The sequence below is a fragment of the Marmota marmota genome, unplaced genomic scaffold (genome assembly GCF_001458135.2).
Source record: "Marmota marmota marmota unplaced genomic scaffold, marMar, whole genome shotgun sequence".
Taxonomy (NCBI): Eukaryota; Metazoa; Chordata; class Mammalia; order Rodentia; family Sciuridae; genus Marmota; species Marmota marmota.
This window is the reverse complement of record NW_026000250.1, coordinates 360,897-379,115: the sequence shown is the minus strand read 5'-3', so window position 1 is coordinate 379,115 and position 18,219 is coordinate 360,897. Positions and strand designations below refer to the sequence as shown.

The following is an 18,219-nucleotide window of genomic DNA, read 5'->3' as shown; positions in this document are numbered from 1 at the left end:
TCTCTTACATTCATCCAACTTTAATTTGCCTTTCCATTTGAGTCAATGAAGGAGAGAAAATTCACCAATATACAGGCAGGGCATATCTTAGTGTAGTGTGCTTCTGGGTGTTTTTTTCTGAATTATGAAGAGTACAGAGGAGGGTGGTATTAAATACTTTAGTAAGAGTTCTAAGAGGCTATAAGGATTTTGCATTCCATTTTAAAAGTCTTAAGGGTTTGCTATCTGTGATATATGGCAAGCATGGTATATATCTAACTTGGAAACCTATCCAGCCACAGGGAGCCAGGTACATCATAATGGTTATAGTTGTCTTTTTGGTCCTGGCATAAAAGTAAATCTTCCAGATGGATTTCTTTTTTTTTTTTAATATTTATTTTTTAGTTGTAGGTGGACACAATACTTTTATTTATTTATTTTTCTGTGGTGTTGAGGATGGAACACAGGGCCCCACATGTGCTAGGTGAGCACTCTACACTGAGCCACAACCCCAGCCCTGGATTCTTTTTTATTAGTTCTTTTTAGTCATACATAGCATTAAGTGTTTGATACAATTATAAATGCATGGAATATAATTTGCTCTAATTCAGTCCCCAGCACTTCCCCTTCCCTTCCCCCCTCCCTCCCCTTTCTCTTCCCTTTATTGTACTGATCCTTCTGCTATTTATAGTATTTAAAATAATTAGTGCCTTGTGAATATACATGATGGTGAGATTCACTGTGGTATATTCATATATGTATATAGGAAAGTTAGGTCCATTCATTCTATTGTTCTTCCCTTATCCTGTCCCTCCTCCCTCACCCTCAACTCAATCCCTTTCCTCTACTAATCTTTCTTCTATTTTGATCCCCCCACCCATTTCTTTTTTCCTTATTTTGGACTAGCTTCTGCATATCAGGGAAATCATTCAACCTTTGATTTTCTGGGTCTGGCTTATTTCATTTAGCATGATAGTCTCCAGTCCATCCTGTCCTTCATGAATGCAAAAATCTCAGAATTAAAATAAGCACTCTCAAAAGTTCAAAATTAATAAATTGCTTCCTGATGTTTAAATCACAAAGAACATAAAGATCAAAGTATACATCATGTGTTAAATATAGAATATCATGGTTTGCATTTTTTTTACATTTATATGCATGGGAGGACAGAATATTGTTAAGCAAATACAAAAGCAAGATGTTAAACTATACACAATGGAATTTCACTCAGCAATAAAAGAGAATAAAATTATGGCTTTTTCAGGTAAATGGATGGCATTGGAAAAGATAACGCTAAGTGAAGTTAGCCAATTCCAAACAAATAAATGCCGAATGTTTTCTCCGATATAAGGAGGCTGACTCATAGTGGGGTAGGGAGGGGGAGCATGGGAGGAATAGATGAATTCTAGATAGGGAAGAGGTGTAGGAGGGAAAGGGAAGGGGCAGAGGACTAGCAAGGATGGTGGAATGTGATAGACATCATTATTCTACAGTACATGTATGAAGAAATGAATTGGTGTCAACATACTTTATATACAACCAGAGATATGAAAAATTGTGTTTTATATGTGTAATAAGAATTGTAATACATTCCACTGTCATTTTTTTTTTAAATCAATAAAAAATTTTTAAAAAAACTATATATGATGGGATTTGGGAAGATTATTAGCTAATTTCTAACCTGGTGACCCAGAAAGTCTTCAATCTGTCATCCTCCTGTCATACTTCTTTCCTGTAAAATCTTGAAGGAAAATATCAGAATGTGAAATAAGACAATACTTTATCATTTGCTGTGCTTATGATTTCATGCCTAGTGCAAAGTTCTTTGCTAAGGCCCTTTTAAAGGCCCTTTGAGTTTAAAGGGCCTTATCTTCTTAGTAGTCTCAAACCAAGATTTCAGGATATAATTACCCTGTAACCAGCTACACAGTACAGCACATAGGAGATGAGACCATTATGTTACCTATAAGAGAAATAGAGCCATGGTCAAGTCAAGTCAAGGTGAACAGTGGTTCTGGTCATGGGGAAAAAAAATCAAAACAGTTGACCATTTTGGATGAGATATCCCTGCCTTCCTCCCCCTCCTTCCCAGAGTTCTCCTCCCCCCATCATTCTATTTCTTACCCTCCTCCCCTCCCCTTCCCTTTCCTCCCCTAATCTTCCCCTTTCCCACCCTCCTCACCTCCTTCCTCTGCTTCCATTTTTCTCCTCTTTCTCCCATTTCTTTTCCCCCCTCCCCTATCCCATTTCTTTCCAATAACTTGAATGTGCATCCTTAAAAAGAACTAGGATATAGGAAATATATCAGAATGTTAAAAAGTTATGTTTTTTTAAATTTTACTTTTTCTCAGCTAAGTACCACAATTTTATAATTAGGAGAAAATACTAGATTTTAATACCATCATATACTTTATTTGACATTTATTTATTTTAGGTTGCAATAAAGGATCATGAAACAAGTATCAAATAATGTAAAGTAATCATTTTCAGTGAAAGGTAAAGTAAAACATAATAAAAAGAAAATGTGATACCTTTAGTATGCAATTACACAATGTGATAAAACTTTTTTTTAAAAAATACTATGTCATATTAACACCGTAGTGGTAAACAATAACTTCATTATGATTGATTTATACACTATTATTCACAGAAACAAATCCATATAAATCAAATGTAGTTTTGACAGACATTCTTAAAAGTATACTCATTTTTTTTTCAAGCAGTCAAATTTCACAATGCACTGTTCTAGTTAACAATAAGTAGTGTATTTCTATAGCAAATTAATGAAGGCACAGCTAGTGCAAGCAGATTTAAACCCTTAGACTTCCGGGCTGGAAAAAGGAAAAAAATAACAATAAAACCCTTGCATTGTTACTTCAGGAACTTTTTTTTCCAAGCAAATATTTTTCTAATAATTCTGAGTTTTCACAGCTACAATCTAAGAGGAACATGACAAAAGGATTTCACAAAAATCAACATTCTGTAGCACCAAACTAACATGCTTTAAATAACTCACAACAGTTTACATATTTTGAAGAATATTACACTATAACAGGCTCAATAGAATAAACTGATACTTAAGACACTTTATATAACAATTTTTAAATGGGCTAAGAACATAGGAAAACACAAGACATTTATAAGGAGTAATAGTGTTCAGGTTATAGGGCAGGTTTTTATTTATTTCAAGGCTACATAAACCTGCTTCACTTCTGCTTGCTTGAATTTTTAAGATTCTTGAAAATTTTTTCAGCCAGCTTTTTTATTTTCGGTATTTCCTATTTACGTAATCTCTGCCATTTTCATAGTAGGTATCATTGACTTCTCCTGTATAATAATAGATTGACTTCAGAATGACATTATCATGTAAAATTTGACCAATTTCAAAGTCCTCATCAAGGATAGCATCTTCTCGTGGTTCCAGCTTTCCAATCTTAGGAATCTCAGGAGGACTGAAGAAATTGAAGAATGATGCATTAGGAACCTCTCTTGGCTGAATTTCAATTTCTCCAGTAGCAGTTGTACGACTATGGGTGGTTGTCACAGTAACATCCTTTCCTCTTCTCCAATCTATCTTGCAGCCTTTGCAATCTTCAATTTCCCATCCCCAAGAGAAGAAGGGATCATTGTGATCTGGTTTTGACTTTATTATGTATGTCTTCATCAGCAGCTCATTTCTGAAGTATGGATTGGGTAGGAAATGAAATTCAAAGGTGTAACTTATAGGCTGGCCAGGTTTTGAGAACTTCAGACTAACATCAGACAAGAATTTCAGAATGGGCTCATCATACTTCTGAATCATAGGCCCAAGCTTATCAACATTCTTTAAAACCGTCAGCCAGTAGTCAGGAATGCCTTTAGGATCTTCTCTTTTAGGTTTCCCCTTCCGAGCTCTTTTAATATTCACTCTTTCTTTAGGCCTTGTCTCAGGAACTCTTTTATGAGCCTCTCTTACTGCAGACCTTGCCTTTGGCTCTGTTACTTTAGGTTGTTCTTCCTGTTCTGCCTTTGCCTGGAGGGCTTCTTTAGGATCTTCTTTTTCTTCAGGAGTTGCTTCCATACAATCTGTAGAATCTGCTTCTTCACCCTTTATTTCAGGAATTTCTTTAGGAACTTCCTTTTCTTCAGGCTTTACATCAACAATTTCTTTAGGAAGTTCCTTTTCTTCAGCTTTTACCTCAGGACTTTCTTTAGGAACTTCCTTTTCTTCATCCTTTACCTCAGGAATTTCTGTAGGAACTTCATTTTCTTCAATCTTCACCTCAGAGTTTTCTTTAGGCATTTCTTCTTCTTCCTCACCCTCTAAGGGAGGCATTTCACTAGGAGTGTCATCCTGCACCTCCTCATCACTGCTGAACTCCTCATCCTCTGAATTCCACTCACATTCTTCTTCTGTAGGCTCATATTCTGCATTGATGATTTGAAATCGCCTATCATACAGAGGCTTATTGAGTTCAGCATATTTTCTTTCAAGATCATGAATTGCCTTTAAGAACAGGGCATCTACCTTGTCACACTCATCTTGAATATTCTTGAGGGCCTGCACACGATTTCTAACTGCCTGGGGCAGCCTATCCACGAAATTTGTCCCAGAGGGAGCCTGCCGCGCCCTTCTGGAAGGCTCAGGTACCCGCTTCTTTCTATACAAGCGGCTGTGGCTGCTGCTGCTGCCGCTGCTGCTGCTGCTGCTGCTGCTGCTGCTGCTAGTACTGCTGCTAGAGCTACTGCTGTCAGATTCGTCCCCAGAATCACTAGCTGAGCTAGCCATCTCTTCTTCAGCAACCCCCTGGGCGGCAGGTTCCGTGATCATTTTAAGATCCGCTTCTGCCATGTTGCAATCCCGCAAACCTCTTAAGGTGGTGACTACCACAGAGACCGCGCACCCAGAAATGGGCAGAAAATAACTCACGGATGCTTGGCTGACGACGGTGAGGGCCCGGGCTGCGGAGGTGGCACTGGCGACCGCTGCGGCAGCTCAGGGCGGGGCGGGACTGCAAGCCGCAAGCCGCGGTGCTGTAGTAGCAGCTTCTAAGGTGGCAGCGGCAATGGAGACCTGGGCGAGAGCCACGGCAGTAGGGCCTCTCCCTGTTGCAGCAGAAGCAGACCGAGGCGTGCCGCAGTCCAATGGCGCAGTGTGAGATCCTGAGTTCTTTTCTTGGCTCAAAACGTGAGCCCCCTCCCCTTGCAGTCAGATCTCCTGTGAATTTCGTTCCCAGTGTGCCTTTAGTTCGTTCTTCATTCGCTGGGCAACTTTGATTGACAAACCCTACGCCCAACGAATGACCTACCGCAACACCCCCCCCCCTGGCTCCACCCACCTTCCCAAACGCTCCTTGGTAGCGGAGGCACACACCCCTGGAAGACGTTCTCCCCCACCCCCACTCAGAATTTTTTTCTTTNCAGCTATAGTTCCTAACAATTGAAAAAGAGGAGTGTTTTCCTTCTCCCAACCGCCCATCCTGAGTTGGTCACGGGCCTCTTAACAAAAAGCTGTTTAAAAAAAAAAAAAAATTGGATGAAAATGCTCTGAATGGCGTCATTAGGTTGTAGGACTCTGGGTGATTAAAAAAACAAACCTGAGTTCCTCTAAATATCCTGTGAGCATGTGTTTTTTTACACTGGAAAAAAAGGGGGAGTCGTTTATTGGCAGAGGGGGAGGGGCTAGACAGCAGGCATATTGCATTCCACGTAGCAGATTTAATAAGTGCTGTCTGTGATGTTTGGCAAGCCTGGTTTATATCTATCTACAAGGTTTGCGAACCCATGTTGCCGTGAGTCGGTTACACCATTTTTTAAAATTATATTTCTCTTTTTAAGCTGTCATATAATATACCCCAACCTTGCTGCTGAATTGCGACGAAGCCCTTTTCAATGCTTGCAACAACCTTTTAGATAAAGCAATGGGGTATTCAAATGTTAGGAAGTATTGTTAAAAAGCAAACGGTTTGTTTTATACTTTAGTGCAGCAGGTTTCAATTCCACAAACTGCAGGATGGGAGGGGGAATTTGTGCTAATGAAAGCATCCTCTGCCAGTGTATACGATGTCATCTGCCACCAGTTTCCTTCTTATATTGTAAAATTTTAGCCATATTTAAGAATGATTTACAAGTCCTGGAGTATATGAATAAACTTTTGTAAAATGAAGTTTAAAAACAGATATATGTTGTTTTTATTTACAGGATTCTTTTCTGCTACAGATCAACTCCTTTGGTACAACCAAAAAGACCAGTGTTTACTTTTCATTGAAAGGTAAGGATGATATTTAGCCCATTTTTATGAATGACATAAAAATACCCAACTGTATTTGAATAGAAATTCACGGATATAGTCTTTTAGAGATTTAATTGGAAGATGTCTTTATATTTTTATAGAATAAAAATCCACAGAGATGATTTGGCATAGTAATGTAGAACCTAATCTACTAAACCACATTCACTATCTAAACTTAGTCATGGAATACAAGTAGTATATTAAATTATAAAATATAATGTATTATTCATTTCAAATGGGGAAAGAGATATTAAATTTAGATTAACCATTATATTACTTCTTATTATAGAATTTGTGTTTTGTCATTTAGTCACATATTTTTAAAAGTTAGGAAATGCTTTCTGATTTTGTAAAAGATTTTACTTTTAATTATCTCCAATTTTCAAAATATATGAACATTGCAAAGATGAAACTCCAAGTAGAAAATTTTCATGGCAAATAATGTCTTATTTTTAAATAGATATATATTCCATGGAAATAATTGTCTTCATTTATTTTACCAGATTTCTGTTGTAGGGAAGCTGTGTTGACACCATTTCTCTCTTTTTTTAATATTTTTTTGTTAGTTGTTGATGGACCTTCATTTTATTTATTTATTTATTTATTTACTTACTTACTTATTTATATGCCGTGCTGAGAATCAAACCCAGTGCCTCGCACATGCTAGGCAAGTGTTCTACCACTGAACCACAAACTAGCCCCACCATTTCTCTCTTTATAATCACACACCCTGTTATTAAATAATGTCCCTGGATACCTAGAGAATGAATACATGCACGCTTGAGAAAATCAATATAGTGTGAATTCCTAGAAATAGGGTGGTAGACTAAAGTTTATGCCCATTTTATCATTTTATACATAGTACCAACACATGTGCCAGGAACACTTGTAGAGGATGGCGATATAATGGTAAATAAAACTTACTATATGTGTGTATCCGTTCATTTCATAATTTTACTCAAAACATATACCATAGGAAAAATCATTTAAATTAATGGGTTATATGGTGAATATTGTTTTGCCACTTATTTTTAGGTAAAATGATGGATTTTTTTAAAGGATGTTCTTTTATTTTATAGTACTTTAATGATTTCATTTCCATGTTAAGGTTTGTACCACCAAGAATTAGTATTTTTGAGTCAATAAGTCAAAAATTTTTTTTTATTAGCTAATTAATTAATACAGAACCATGATACTGTTTCTGTTCTATACCTATTTGAAATGCCACCTTTATCACATTACTGAATTGACTTGGTCTATTACTAAATTTCTTTTCTAATCATTTGACCATAATTTTTCTATTAAAAAAACTTATAAGGCAGTTTTAAAATGACTTTATATTTTGTGAAAATAATATATGTCAATTTAAAAAAGTCAGACAGTATATGAAATACAAAGAAGCAATTAAAAGTAATTAAATGTATACCAAGAGGTAATCACAATTCACATTTTTAACAAATATATTTAAACTAATTTCTCAATATTATGTATTTATATTTCTTATTAGAGATATTATTGAATATCTTTTCATATTTATTGTCTATTTGAGTGTTGTTTATACTCTTTGCTTGTATTCCATGATATTAAAAAAGTAATTAATCAGCAGTGAAATCCTAAAGGTAAAAAGCTTTGGCCTTTGTTTAAGGCAACTATGACTCTTTTAGAAAATACCTCTGTTCTGACTCATAATATTAGTCAAATGTGACTTAGTTACAGCTTTTATTCTCAAGTTATCTACTTGGAGGGTTTCTTGGATACTTTTCAAAATTTAATTCTTTTAACATTTATTTTTTTTAGTTGTAGGTGGACATAATATCTTTATTTCATTTTTATGTGGTGTTGAAGTTTGAACCCAGTGTCTCACGTGTGCTAGGCGAGCAGTCTACCACTGAGCCAAAACCCCAGCCCCTCAAAATTTAGTTCTTCACCGCTACTAGAAATATTTGGATAATAAAAAGAATAAATATTTATGAAAGGCCTCATACAAAAATAATATGCTAATTATTGTGATATTCAATTTGGAAGTGTTTATTTCTTAGTTGTACATTATGTCAGTTTTTAAAAAGTAGGTGATTGTTACAATCACAATACCCTACTTTTGTTGTGTGTATACTTCCCTGGTATCTCATAATATATTTTTATTTTGTGGTTTTTGTCTATTATTTTACTTAGTTCTATATAGTATATATAATTTAACTTATATATTACACCACGTAATTTCTACTGTGAATATATTGTAAAACATTACTTCTAACATATCCTAAGCTTATTTTTCTTTAAAGGTTATATATACATTTCTTGTACAGCAATATGTTCCTTGCTCAATTATTTTATAATTGGGGGGACTAAATGTTCATGCTTTTACATGATATGCTACTTCAAACGGAATCTGTTAGTATACTCAGACTGAACATAGCTCTTTGATGTCTGTTTACACTTTCCCTGAGATAAACATATACACAATCCCTTCCACATCCACAGACATAAAAATTAGACAATGGCAAGCATCCCAATATTGTCTTTTGTTCTAGATATCTGAGATGCTAAACATTGAAAATTCATTCATTTTTAACTTCATTTTTGTTCATGTAGACAGATTTTATCTATTTTAATACACAAGTCAATCCATTTTAAATGTTTTATTGAATATAATATATATAATAATTGTACATAAATTATATAATTTTATAAATGTTTATGCCTTAAAAAGTATTATTTACATTAAAATAATGAAAACTTTTATCATTCCAAAATTTTATCATGCCCCTCTGAATCTCACTTCTATCCCCAGGCAATCACCAATCTATTTTTTGGTTCTTATCAATTAATTTGCATTTTTTAAAAAATTTATATAAATGAAATCATGATCTTAGTATATGCTCTGAAGCCAAGATTTTAATTAGTTTTCCCTTTCCTATCTCTCTTAGTTTATTTCATTTTTATTACATCTGTTTCCATCTCTAAAATGGAGCTAATGCTGGCATATAAAATGCAGATTTAATATTCTTTGCTATTTTACATATTGTTTATCAAGATTGTATGTAAAAAGACCATTCTTGTTGTATGGCCTCAGCCTACTGCTAGCATTTCCTCCTGCTCATGTTTTTACTTATATTTTAGAAGCAGCATGGAAATATACAAATAAATATTTTGTCTGTCTAATTTGTATGAGGTGGCAATTTCAAAGATATTGGCCACTCTTTGATATTAATAATAATACTTGGTCCTAATATTTCTAAGAATAAATAGACACTCATCCTGCTTAACATTATCTAACTATGGAATATCTCCTTTTACTTTGAATGAAGAAAAAACACATTTTATATAAAATTTCAATTTAGGTATTGCTTTAATATTTTATATCACACAGTACCTTCTTTCTTAAATTACCTTCTTTCTCTTTAATTAACTGACAGTTCTAAATTATACAAACCTTATTTTCCAAATCTCAATTCATTGTATGTCATATCTATTTTTATCCCATTTACCTTTTTATTCCATTATAAAACTTATATACAATTAACTACTTATCTTTTATACAGTTAACTACCTTTATCTTAAAATTTAGTATATCTAAATTTGTTAAGAATATCTTTTGTTCTAGATATTACCATTTTTTCCTTTGTATATATAAGTTTGGGGTACTATGTGTTGTAACTTTGTACAGTCATTTTTCATCGTTGTGACCAAAATACTTGATAAAAGCAACTTATTGAAGGAAAAGTTTATGGCTTGTAGTTTTAAAGGGTCAGTCCCTAGCCAGCTGACTCCATTACTCTTGACTGGAAGTGAAGCTTCCATCATGGTAGTAGAGGATAGTGGAGAAAAGTTGCCCAGCTCATGGTAGCCAGAAAGCAGAGAGAGAGGCCAAGAGCACAAGGAGCCAGGGACAAAATATATAATCCCATGGAACAATCCCAGTGACCTTCCTCTAGCCACCTTTTTACAGTTACTACCCAGTAATCTATTCAAATCCACTGTTAGGTTATAGCTTTCATAATCATTTCACTTCCTGCATTAACACAGTAGCTGTTTGGAGACATTTAATATCCAAATCATGACAGATTTAAGTAAAAAATCTCACGTAATACTTTAGATTTTCTTTGTTCTTTAGCTTAGAATAATGGCCTTAAGTCTAATAGCTGTGGAAATATTTTCCTTGTTGGAGATAGAAGGGATTTGAGAGACCATCTTGTATAATTTCCTTGTACACATTGGGGAAACTGAAAATTTCCATGTTGATAAACATTCTCGAAATTTCTAGGTATTCATCACTACAAAGAATTTAGATTAACATACTTTTAAGTATATTATTATTTGTTCAAAATGTCTTTTTTCACAAATTTTAGGATTTGGGTTTGGGAGCAGATTAAGAAATAAATGAAAATCATTCAGTCCTCCAAGAATGGATTATTATCCTCAGCATTATGCAGTTAGTGTTGATAGCTGTCACTGAATAATAACAACTAATTTTATCACTTTAAATGTAACATTGGAGGTATGGTTGTGGTTCAGTGGTGGAGCGCTTGCCTCACATGTATGAGACACTGGGTTCAATCCCCAGCACCACATAAAAATAAAGTAAAGGTATACATAAAAAAATCAGTGAAATGTTTAAAAAAGAAGAAATTATGTTTAAAAAATGGACCAAGTGCTTTGTTTTTCCAATTTCATTTTAATGAATCCATTGAGGGTATTATTACTATCCTCAAACCATCTTTATATGATATTGTCATCATATTTGAGGATACTAAGTCATTTACTTACTCAAAGTCACATAGTTTATAATTGGAAGAATCTGCATGTGAAAACAGATGGGCTCATATTAGATGTTAAGATCTTAACCACTCTACTATATCAGCTTTGATGAACAAAAGTGAATGGACTCCTGGGACAGAGGCATTGAAATTAGGGTTTCATCCATGACCACTCTTCCATGTCTCTTATAGCAGTTTTATTCTCACAGTGTCAACAACTTTGTGACCACAAGTCCTAAAGTTCCTCTGGCTTACACAGACTCTTGCTTGAAATGACAAGTTATACCAGAACAAATTAATTTATTAAAAAAAGATGAGTTTGTTAATTATAACATACCTAATGACTTTATTTCATTAGCATTCAAACACTAGGATGTCAGAGGTTAAAGTTAATGCCAACGTATCCTATTCAGAATTAAACAAAAATATTATTGGTATTTTTCATTTAAGTATTGCTAGCAGCCAAGAAACCTATACTTTGAGGGATTCGAAACTACTCATTGAAAGCATGAAATTACCTTGAAATCTAATAGTGTAAGCATAAATTTATTTTGAATTTAAATTATATTCTACTGTTTATTAATGTTGATTTCATATAGGATAAGTTCTGTTCCTGAGTGTAGGAAGATGCACAATGATGATACCTATTCCTATGAGTTTCAGGTGACAGCTCAGGCTCTGGGGTCAGACCACCTGGATTTAAATCCTGCCACATTACTGCATATTTGACCCTGGATAAGTCACACTTCTCTGAATCTCAGTTTCCTCATCTATAAAAGAAAAATAATGCTGGGCACAGTGGTGCACACCTGTAATTCTAGTGGCTCAGGAGGATGAGGCAGGATGATAGCAAGTTCAAAGCCAGCCTCAGCAAATGTGAGATGCTAAGCAACTTAGTGAGACCCTGTCTCTAAATAACATAAAAAATAGTGCTGGGGATGTGGCTTAGTGGCCAAGTGCCCCTGAGTTCAATCCCTACTACTCCTCCTCCAAAAAAGAGAAAGAAAAATAATGATAGAAAATGTTCCATAAGGGCCTGGGTCTGTGGCTCAGTGGTAGCACACTTCCCTGGCATGTGTGAGGCACTGGGTTCGATTCTCAGCACCACATATAAATGAATAAAGGTCCATCAACAACTAAAAATATATTTAAAAAGTAAATGTTCCATAAGATTGTTATATAAAAATTAAGGTGCTGGGAACAATGATGCACACCTGTAATCCCAGCAGCTCTTCCATGTCTCTGATAGCAGTTTTATTCTCATGGTGTCAACAACTGAGGCAGAGGCTAAGGCAGGAGGATCTCAAGTTCAGTGACAGCCTCAGCAACTTAGTGAGGCCATAAGCAACTCAGCTAGACCCTGCCTTTAAATAAAACATAATAAAGGGCTGAGGATATTAAGCACCCCTGTGTTCAATCCCTAGTACCAGAAATGTAAATAAATAAACAAATATATAAGTAAAAATGTTATAGAATATTTAAAAGATGCTTAATGAATAATGTCTATTATATCTTTCGTGGAGCCACATAAGGATTCCTATCTCAGTTAAATAAGCATGATCCAAGGTTAAGGCTAGCAAATTTAATCGGTTGATGCTACTGTATTTTACATGTGTGCCATCTCTTTCAGTTTAGGAAGTAAAATTTGCCTTGTGATCCAAAGTCACATTGTGTTAATATGAGAAAAATAATATCTTTGGTTCAGTTATTCTCTACTCTGTCAGGTTTTTCTATTAGATTATATTCTTAGCATGTAGTAAAGACTAATGCTTCAGCAAATCTAGTATTAATACTTTGAAGGTGAAGATAGCTAATGTTCCACTCTTCTCTTACTCAGCAATGAAAGAAGAAGAGAGGTAGCTGCATCATGACTGACTACATGTGAATAAATGAGCAAGATTTCTGATGAGCTAATTGTTACTTTTAGTTATAAAAATCTGCTTAATACAGAGAAGGAAACAAGAAATAGAACTACAAACTCTCCGGATTCTTTTGTTTTAGTAACTCTCTTAAATGTAAACAAAATTTTGAAGTTGTTATATTGAGCAGGTTTCTCTGTCTTCCCTTATATGCAAACTTTTTCTAAGAGTAAGTAAGCATTCTCTCTTTAGAGGTAGCAAAAACTTCACTTATCACCATTTCATCTTCCAACATTGTGAGAATGTATCTAGCCTTCTCTGTAAGAAAGATTAAATATAACATGAAAAATTACATAAATGATCAGACTAGTTGACCATTCTGTTTGCTGAAGCCTCTAGGCTACTTCCTTAGCTTTTCATATATGCGGTACATAGTTTTTTGATAAACCCTCCTGAAAATAATTTTTACATCACTTCTGTAATCCCAAACTTACTGATACTCAACTGTCCAGAATCATGCCTGTGATTAAGCCATATTTTTTACCTTCTGGCAATACTGGGCAATTTTTTAAACCAGCTACGTTTCAGTTTCCTCATGTATGCAAGGAGGATTATAACAACACCTATTTCATCAAGGCATGGTGAGCTTTAAATGACATAATATATATAAAACTCTTAGAACACTATGAATACTCAATTAATTCTTACTAAACTTATGTTCTCCAGGAACACTTACTCAATAAAATGCAGTTCTTTAGCTCTTCATTTCCTTCAAGGCTTATTTACTTGGACTACAATACATTTTTGTATGTCTTATGAGAAACATAAATCATTTCTTATGTGTATACAGATACATTCTTTTCTCAGTACATTTTACATTTCCCTAGGACAACACCAAAATACTTTCTTATGTATAATCCTCTGTCCTCATACAATATGTTCCTTTGCACAAGAACATACTTATTTCTACTAAATTACATAGTTCTAATGACCTAACTTCTCCAAGAAATGAATTGCCTTTCTGACAACAGGACCATTTTTACACACAGCTCAAATAAAAACACCATGTAACTTTTGATTACATCATAATTTTGTTTACCAATCATTCCTTATATGTGTCAAAGATGCATGACTGCCACACAACAAATCATATTAGTTTTCTAAAATTTCAGATTTATAGAATTATCATTTTAGCAACCAACTTCTAAACAGGTACACTTCATAGACTTTATTTAAATAACTAGGAGGCCATGCAGAGTCTTCAGAAGAACAATTCTTGAATTTAATATGGATCCATATTTAATATTAAAATAGCTGTTTACTTAAACCTTTTTTTTCATTAGTATTTTCTTTCTATAATATTTCTAGATAATAATTAGTTGAAAATTGTTTTACATGTAATAGTCGTAAAGTTTAATCACAATATCAGAATTCCTCCTTTTAGTACTCAGACTTATGAATTTACTTTTTGTTATTAAAAACTTGTTGCTTGAATAAACCATAATCTACATGCCACATTGAATTTTCATTTTTTATGAATTATTAATATCCACCAATTTCTTTATTGCTTAAAAGATACTTTTTATTTGATAGTCAACGTTTTTATACAAAAACAGTTATTGAAAGAGTATGTAGTTAGTAAATGCCCCAAAGCAGAACTTGAGATCATATCTGTCTTGCTAACCTAGAAAAAACCAATGGTTCTCAATATACACAAAATATGTCCTTATTATGGTCAAGTGAAAGAGTGTGTTGCAAAACAATATATTTACTATTATTTTACTGGTGTAAAAAGTGTAGATGTAGACATACTATATATGCATATATATGTTTGTTTGCATATACATAAAGAAAAAGTCTAGTAACATACACATGAAACTAATGTAACAAAAAGATAGAAAAAAAGCTGTAACTATTTACCTTTATTAATTTTTAAACAAGCTTGTATTATTTTTGTGATTAAACAAAAATTTAGGATAACAGTGAAAAGCATTGGACAAAATTTGGGCAAACTTTATACAGAGAGCTGAAGTAGTTCCTAATTACCTCTTGCAAAGTTCTAAACTTTCTTTCATATGAGCAGCACTATTTATCAATGAGGTCATGATTTATTCTGATTTGTATATGACGCTTGTTTATACATTTGTGTTCTTCCCCAAACATCATATTTTGTTGGAATGGCTATAAAGTCATCAGAGGAAATATTATATATTACTGTATTTCTCAGCATTATCTTCACAGTGCAAGTACAGTGAAATTTCTTTCATTTGAATTATTTCTTTTTCTTTTATTTAATATCTTTTAACCTATTGACTTGGACAGCTATTTTTAAATGAGAAAATGTCTCTTATTTCTAGAGACTTTTGTTTCTTGAAAAATGAAGATTATGAGTGGGCCAACATTTTCTGAAAAGATTATTTTACACTTGTAGGAAAAATTAGAGCCATTTCCCAAAAATGTCTGTCTAGATATCATGAAATCCTTTTTTCCTCTGGTTTTGTGATGATTTGAAGAAATTTTGAGCCATAAAATTCTGCTTGATCATAAAATCACTAGGCATATTTCACTTTTTCAGCAAGTGATGTGCACCTAATTTAGCTGCAAATGGTGTGTATGCCTGCTTTTAAGTTTATAATATGCTTACTAAGTGATTCTTTTTAATTCAGTAAAACTTATGCTTACTGGACTAGAATTTGAAATCACTGGGCTGAAGTTATTATAAAATAGTATAAAAACCCATTAATGGGATATACATTTCAGACAAATAGCTATGGCAACTGATAGAATATTCTAGTAACTATTCCTTTCTGTACTCTCTTGCATTTCACTATTCAAATACCTGTCCTTTCCCACCTGGATTCTTTAACTCATCATCTTCATTTATCCTACCTAAAGCTTTCTTGCTTCCCTTCCAGCCTATATACTGCTGTGAAATTAACCTTCTTAAAATGCCATTTTCATTATGTGAGACCCATCCTCCTGAAAAAAAAACTATAGGAATGTCTCATTGAAAGGCATTGCAGTGTAGGGAAAAAGAACACTGGTTTGAAGATTTAGAGTTTAAATCTTGACCATACCACACAGTCTTTAGTGAATAATTTTATAGAATTTATAAAGTCAAACATATTCATTACTTCCTAGCTATGTAGCCTTAGAAATTTACTTAATCTCACTAATTCACAATCTCCTTATCAATGAAATGTAGAAAATAATATATAACTATGTCAATTAGGACTTTTTAGTTGCAAATAACAGAAATAGACACTGGCTAATTTACACAAAATTTAGTTCATTGGAAAAATATCAGAGTCTCACAGTATGTGCAGTAGGGAATACAATGAGGCCCCATGGCCAGAATAGTTTAATAGTGATCTCAAAACTAACGTCAACTGGAACTTCAGTCATTTTCAACTTTATTACTTTCTACTTAGCTATAGGAGGGTAAGAACTCTGATTATAGCTCTAAAGGACTGTTATCAAAATAAGATGAGTGCTATGAGACAGAGAAAATGGATGCCCAATATCCAGCTCACATGAGATGTTCACTATTCACATGAACCACAAGTCACATAAGTGCTCAGTGAATGGCTATTTTTAACAACTCTAGTCTCCTTTACTAGGAATTCAGAGTTATTCACTTTCAGGGTTCATCCTTTTCAAATTTAACTTTCTCTCAAATCCTCTGTATAAACCCTGAATTCTCATTTCTTTCTCTTCTCACTCTACTTTCCAGTGTTTTTCCCCCACCTGAAATTCACTCAACATATCTTTTTAAAGTTGAGTTTAGCTCTCCTCTTAGAATCCTTGCATCATTGATTTTCTGTTTGTATTTCCTCAATCATAAACTACTTCTTTATATCTTTTTAGAATGTTAGTCTTGCATTATTTTCTAACCATCAATATGCCTTGCTTCTCTCTGCAAGATTATAAACTCCTTGAGAGGAGAGATCACATATCACTTATTCCTTTGTTTGATTGATGGCATTTATTTCACTGCTATGCACACAGTGAGTTATCATAAATTTATGATGTTTAATGAAAGATTGTGAATCATTAATTTAAATCTACATTGATTTAAAGATAACCTACTGTTGCTCAGCAATACAGTGATTATCTTGAGATTACAGAAAAAAAAAAGAAAAAAACAAACTTGAAAGTTGCATTAGGAGTATCTCATGGTCTAATTTAGTAGAGGAAAAAAAAGCATGAAGCACCCCAGGAGTAATTATATAAATATGTAAAAACTACCAATGTAAAAAAAAATTATGGATGGTGTTATGGCTACAAGAAGATAAAAAGCAGATTTCCTTTTCTGGGATAAAAGGTTAAAGTCTGAAAATAATAATACATGGTATTGAAGAACATAAGGGTTGGGGAATATTTTGAAAGAAAGTGTTGTGAATTTAGACTTAATATATTAGGGAACAGCAATAATGATTTTTTGGGGGGAGGATTTGTTATAATACATTCATACGTGCATACAATAAAACAGTATAATTAGATCAATTTCATTCCTCAGTATCTCCCCTTTTCCTCCCTTCCCTCCCCTGAGCCCCTTTTTCTATTCTATGGTCTCCCTTTTTAATAATTTATTCTAATTAGTTATACATGACCGTAGAATGCATTTGCCAATAGTGTTTTAAAGTTTTTAAAATTTTGGTAAGAGAAATAATCCAGTTAAATAAAATAAAGTTCTTGTACACAAAAGAATGCTAATCAACTATCAACAGTGATAAACATTTATGGATTTAGAAAGATGATCATAACATAGTATTCAGATACACAAGCAGGTTACACAATGTATGAATAAAGGATATAAATATATACATTTCAAATAAAGGATATAAATATACATGAAATAAAGGATATAAATATATATGAAATAAAGTATATAAATATACATTAAAATTTCTGGAAGTATAATCAACAAGGTAGTAAGTATGCTTACATTTAGACAGTGTACTCGATGCTTACTTTTATTCTCCTATATTTAAATTTATTTTCAATAGATAGTTTGGTTAAAAAAATGTCTGTGTATTTTTTTTTTGGTTCTAGGGATTGAAGCCAGGGGCTCTTAACTATCAAGTCACATCCTCAGCCCTTTTTTATGTTTTATTTTTTATTTTATTTTTAATATATACATAATGGTGTTTTATTCATCTAAAAAAAAGAATGAAAGTATGCCATTTTCAGGAAAAAGGCTGAACTAGAGGTCATATGTTAAGCAAACTAAGCCAAACCCAGAAGATCAAGGATTATACATTTTCTCTCATATGTATAAGCTGCAGATTATATATGTTTGCCTTATGCAAAAAAAAAAAAAAAAAAAAAAAAAAAAAAAAAAAAAAAAAAA

General features: G+C 33.4%; 2 protein-coding genes across 5 annotated transcripts in view; one reads left to right on the top strand and one right to left on the bottom strand.

The window, feature by feature from the left end:
* Positions 1-2,551: 2,551 nt before the first annotated feature.
* Nap1l3 (nucleosome assembly protein 1 like 3) lies at positions 2,552-5,187 on the bottom strand. Its single transcript, XM_015506144.2, has one exon. The coding sequence runs from the start codon at positions 4,808-4,810 to the stop codon at positions 3,242-3,244; it is 1,569 nt and encodes a 522-aa protein (XP_015361630.1). The 5' UTR covers positions 4,811-5,187; the 3' UTR covers positions 2,552-3,241.
* Positions 5,188-5,460: 273 nt separating this feature from the next.
* Positions 5,461-18,219, top strand: part of Fam133a (family with sequence similarity 133 member A) — a 69,523-nt gene continuing 56,764 nt past the window's right edge. Inside the window, exons 1-2 of one of the 4 annotated variants that reach the window (XM_048796544.1) lie at positions 5,461-5,730; positions 6,160-6,229. The gene's annotated coding sequence lies outside the window, so the exon portion shown is untranslated. Of the gene's footprint in view, positions 5,751-6,159; positions 6,230-18,219 lie in introns of all 4 variants that reach the window. The other 3 variants (XM_048796542.1, XM_048796545.1, XM_048796543.1) reach the window with 3 other exon arrangements.

Bases quoted from the DNA above. Each gene is read 5' to 3' on its own strand.
- Nap1l3 (XM_015506144.2), bottom strand. From the start codon at position 4,810: ATGGCAGAAGCGGATCTTAAAATGATCACGGAACCTGCCGCCCAGGGG.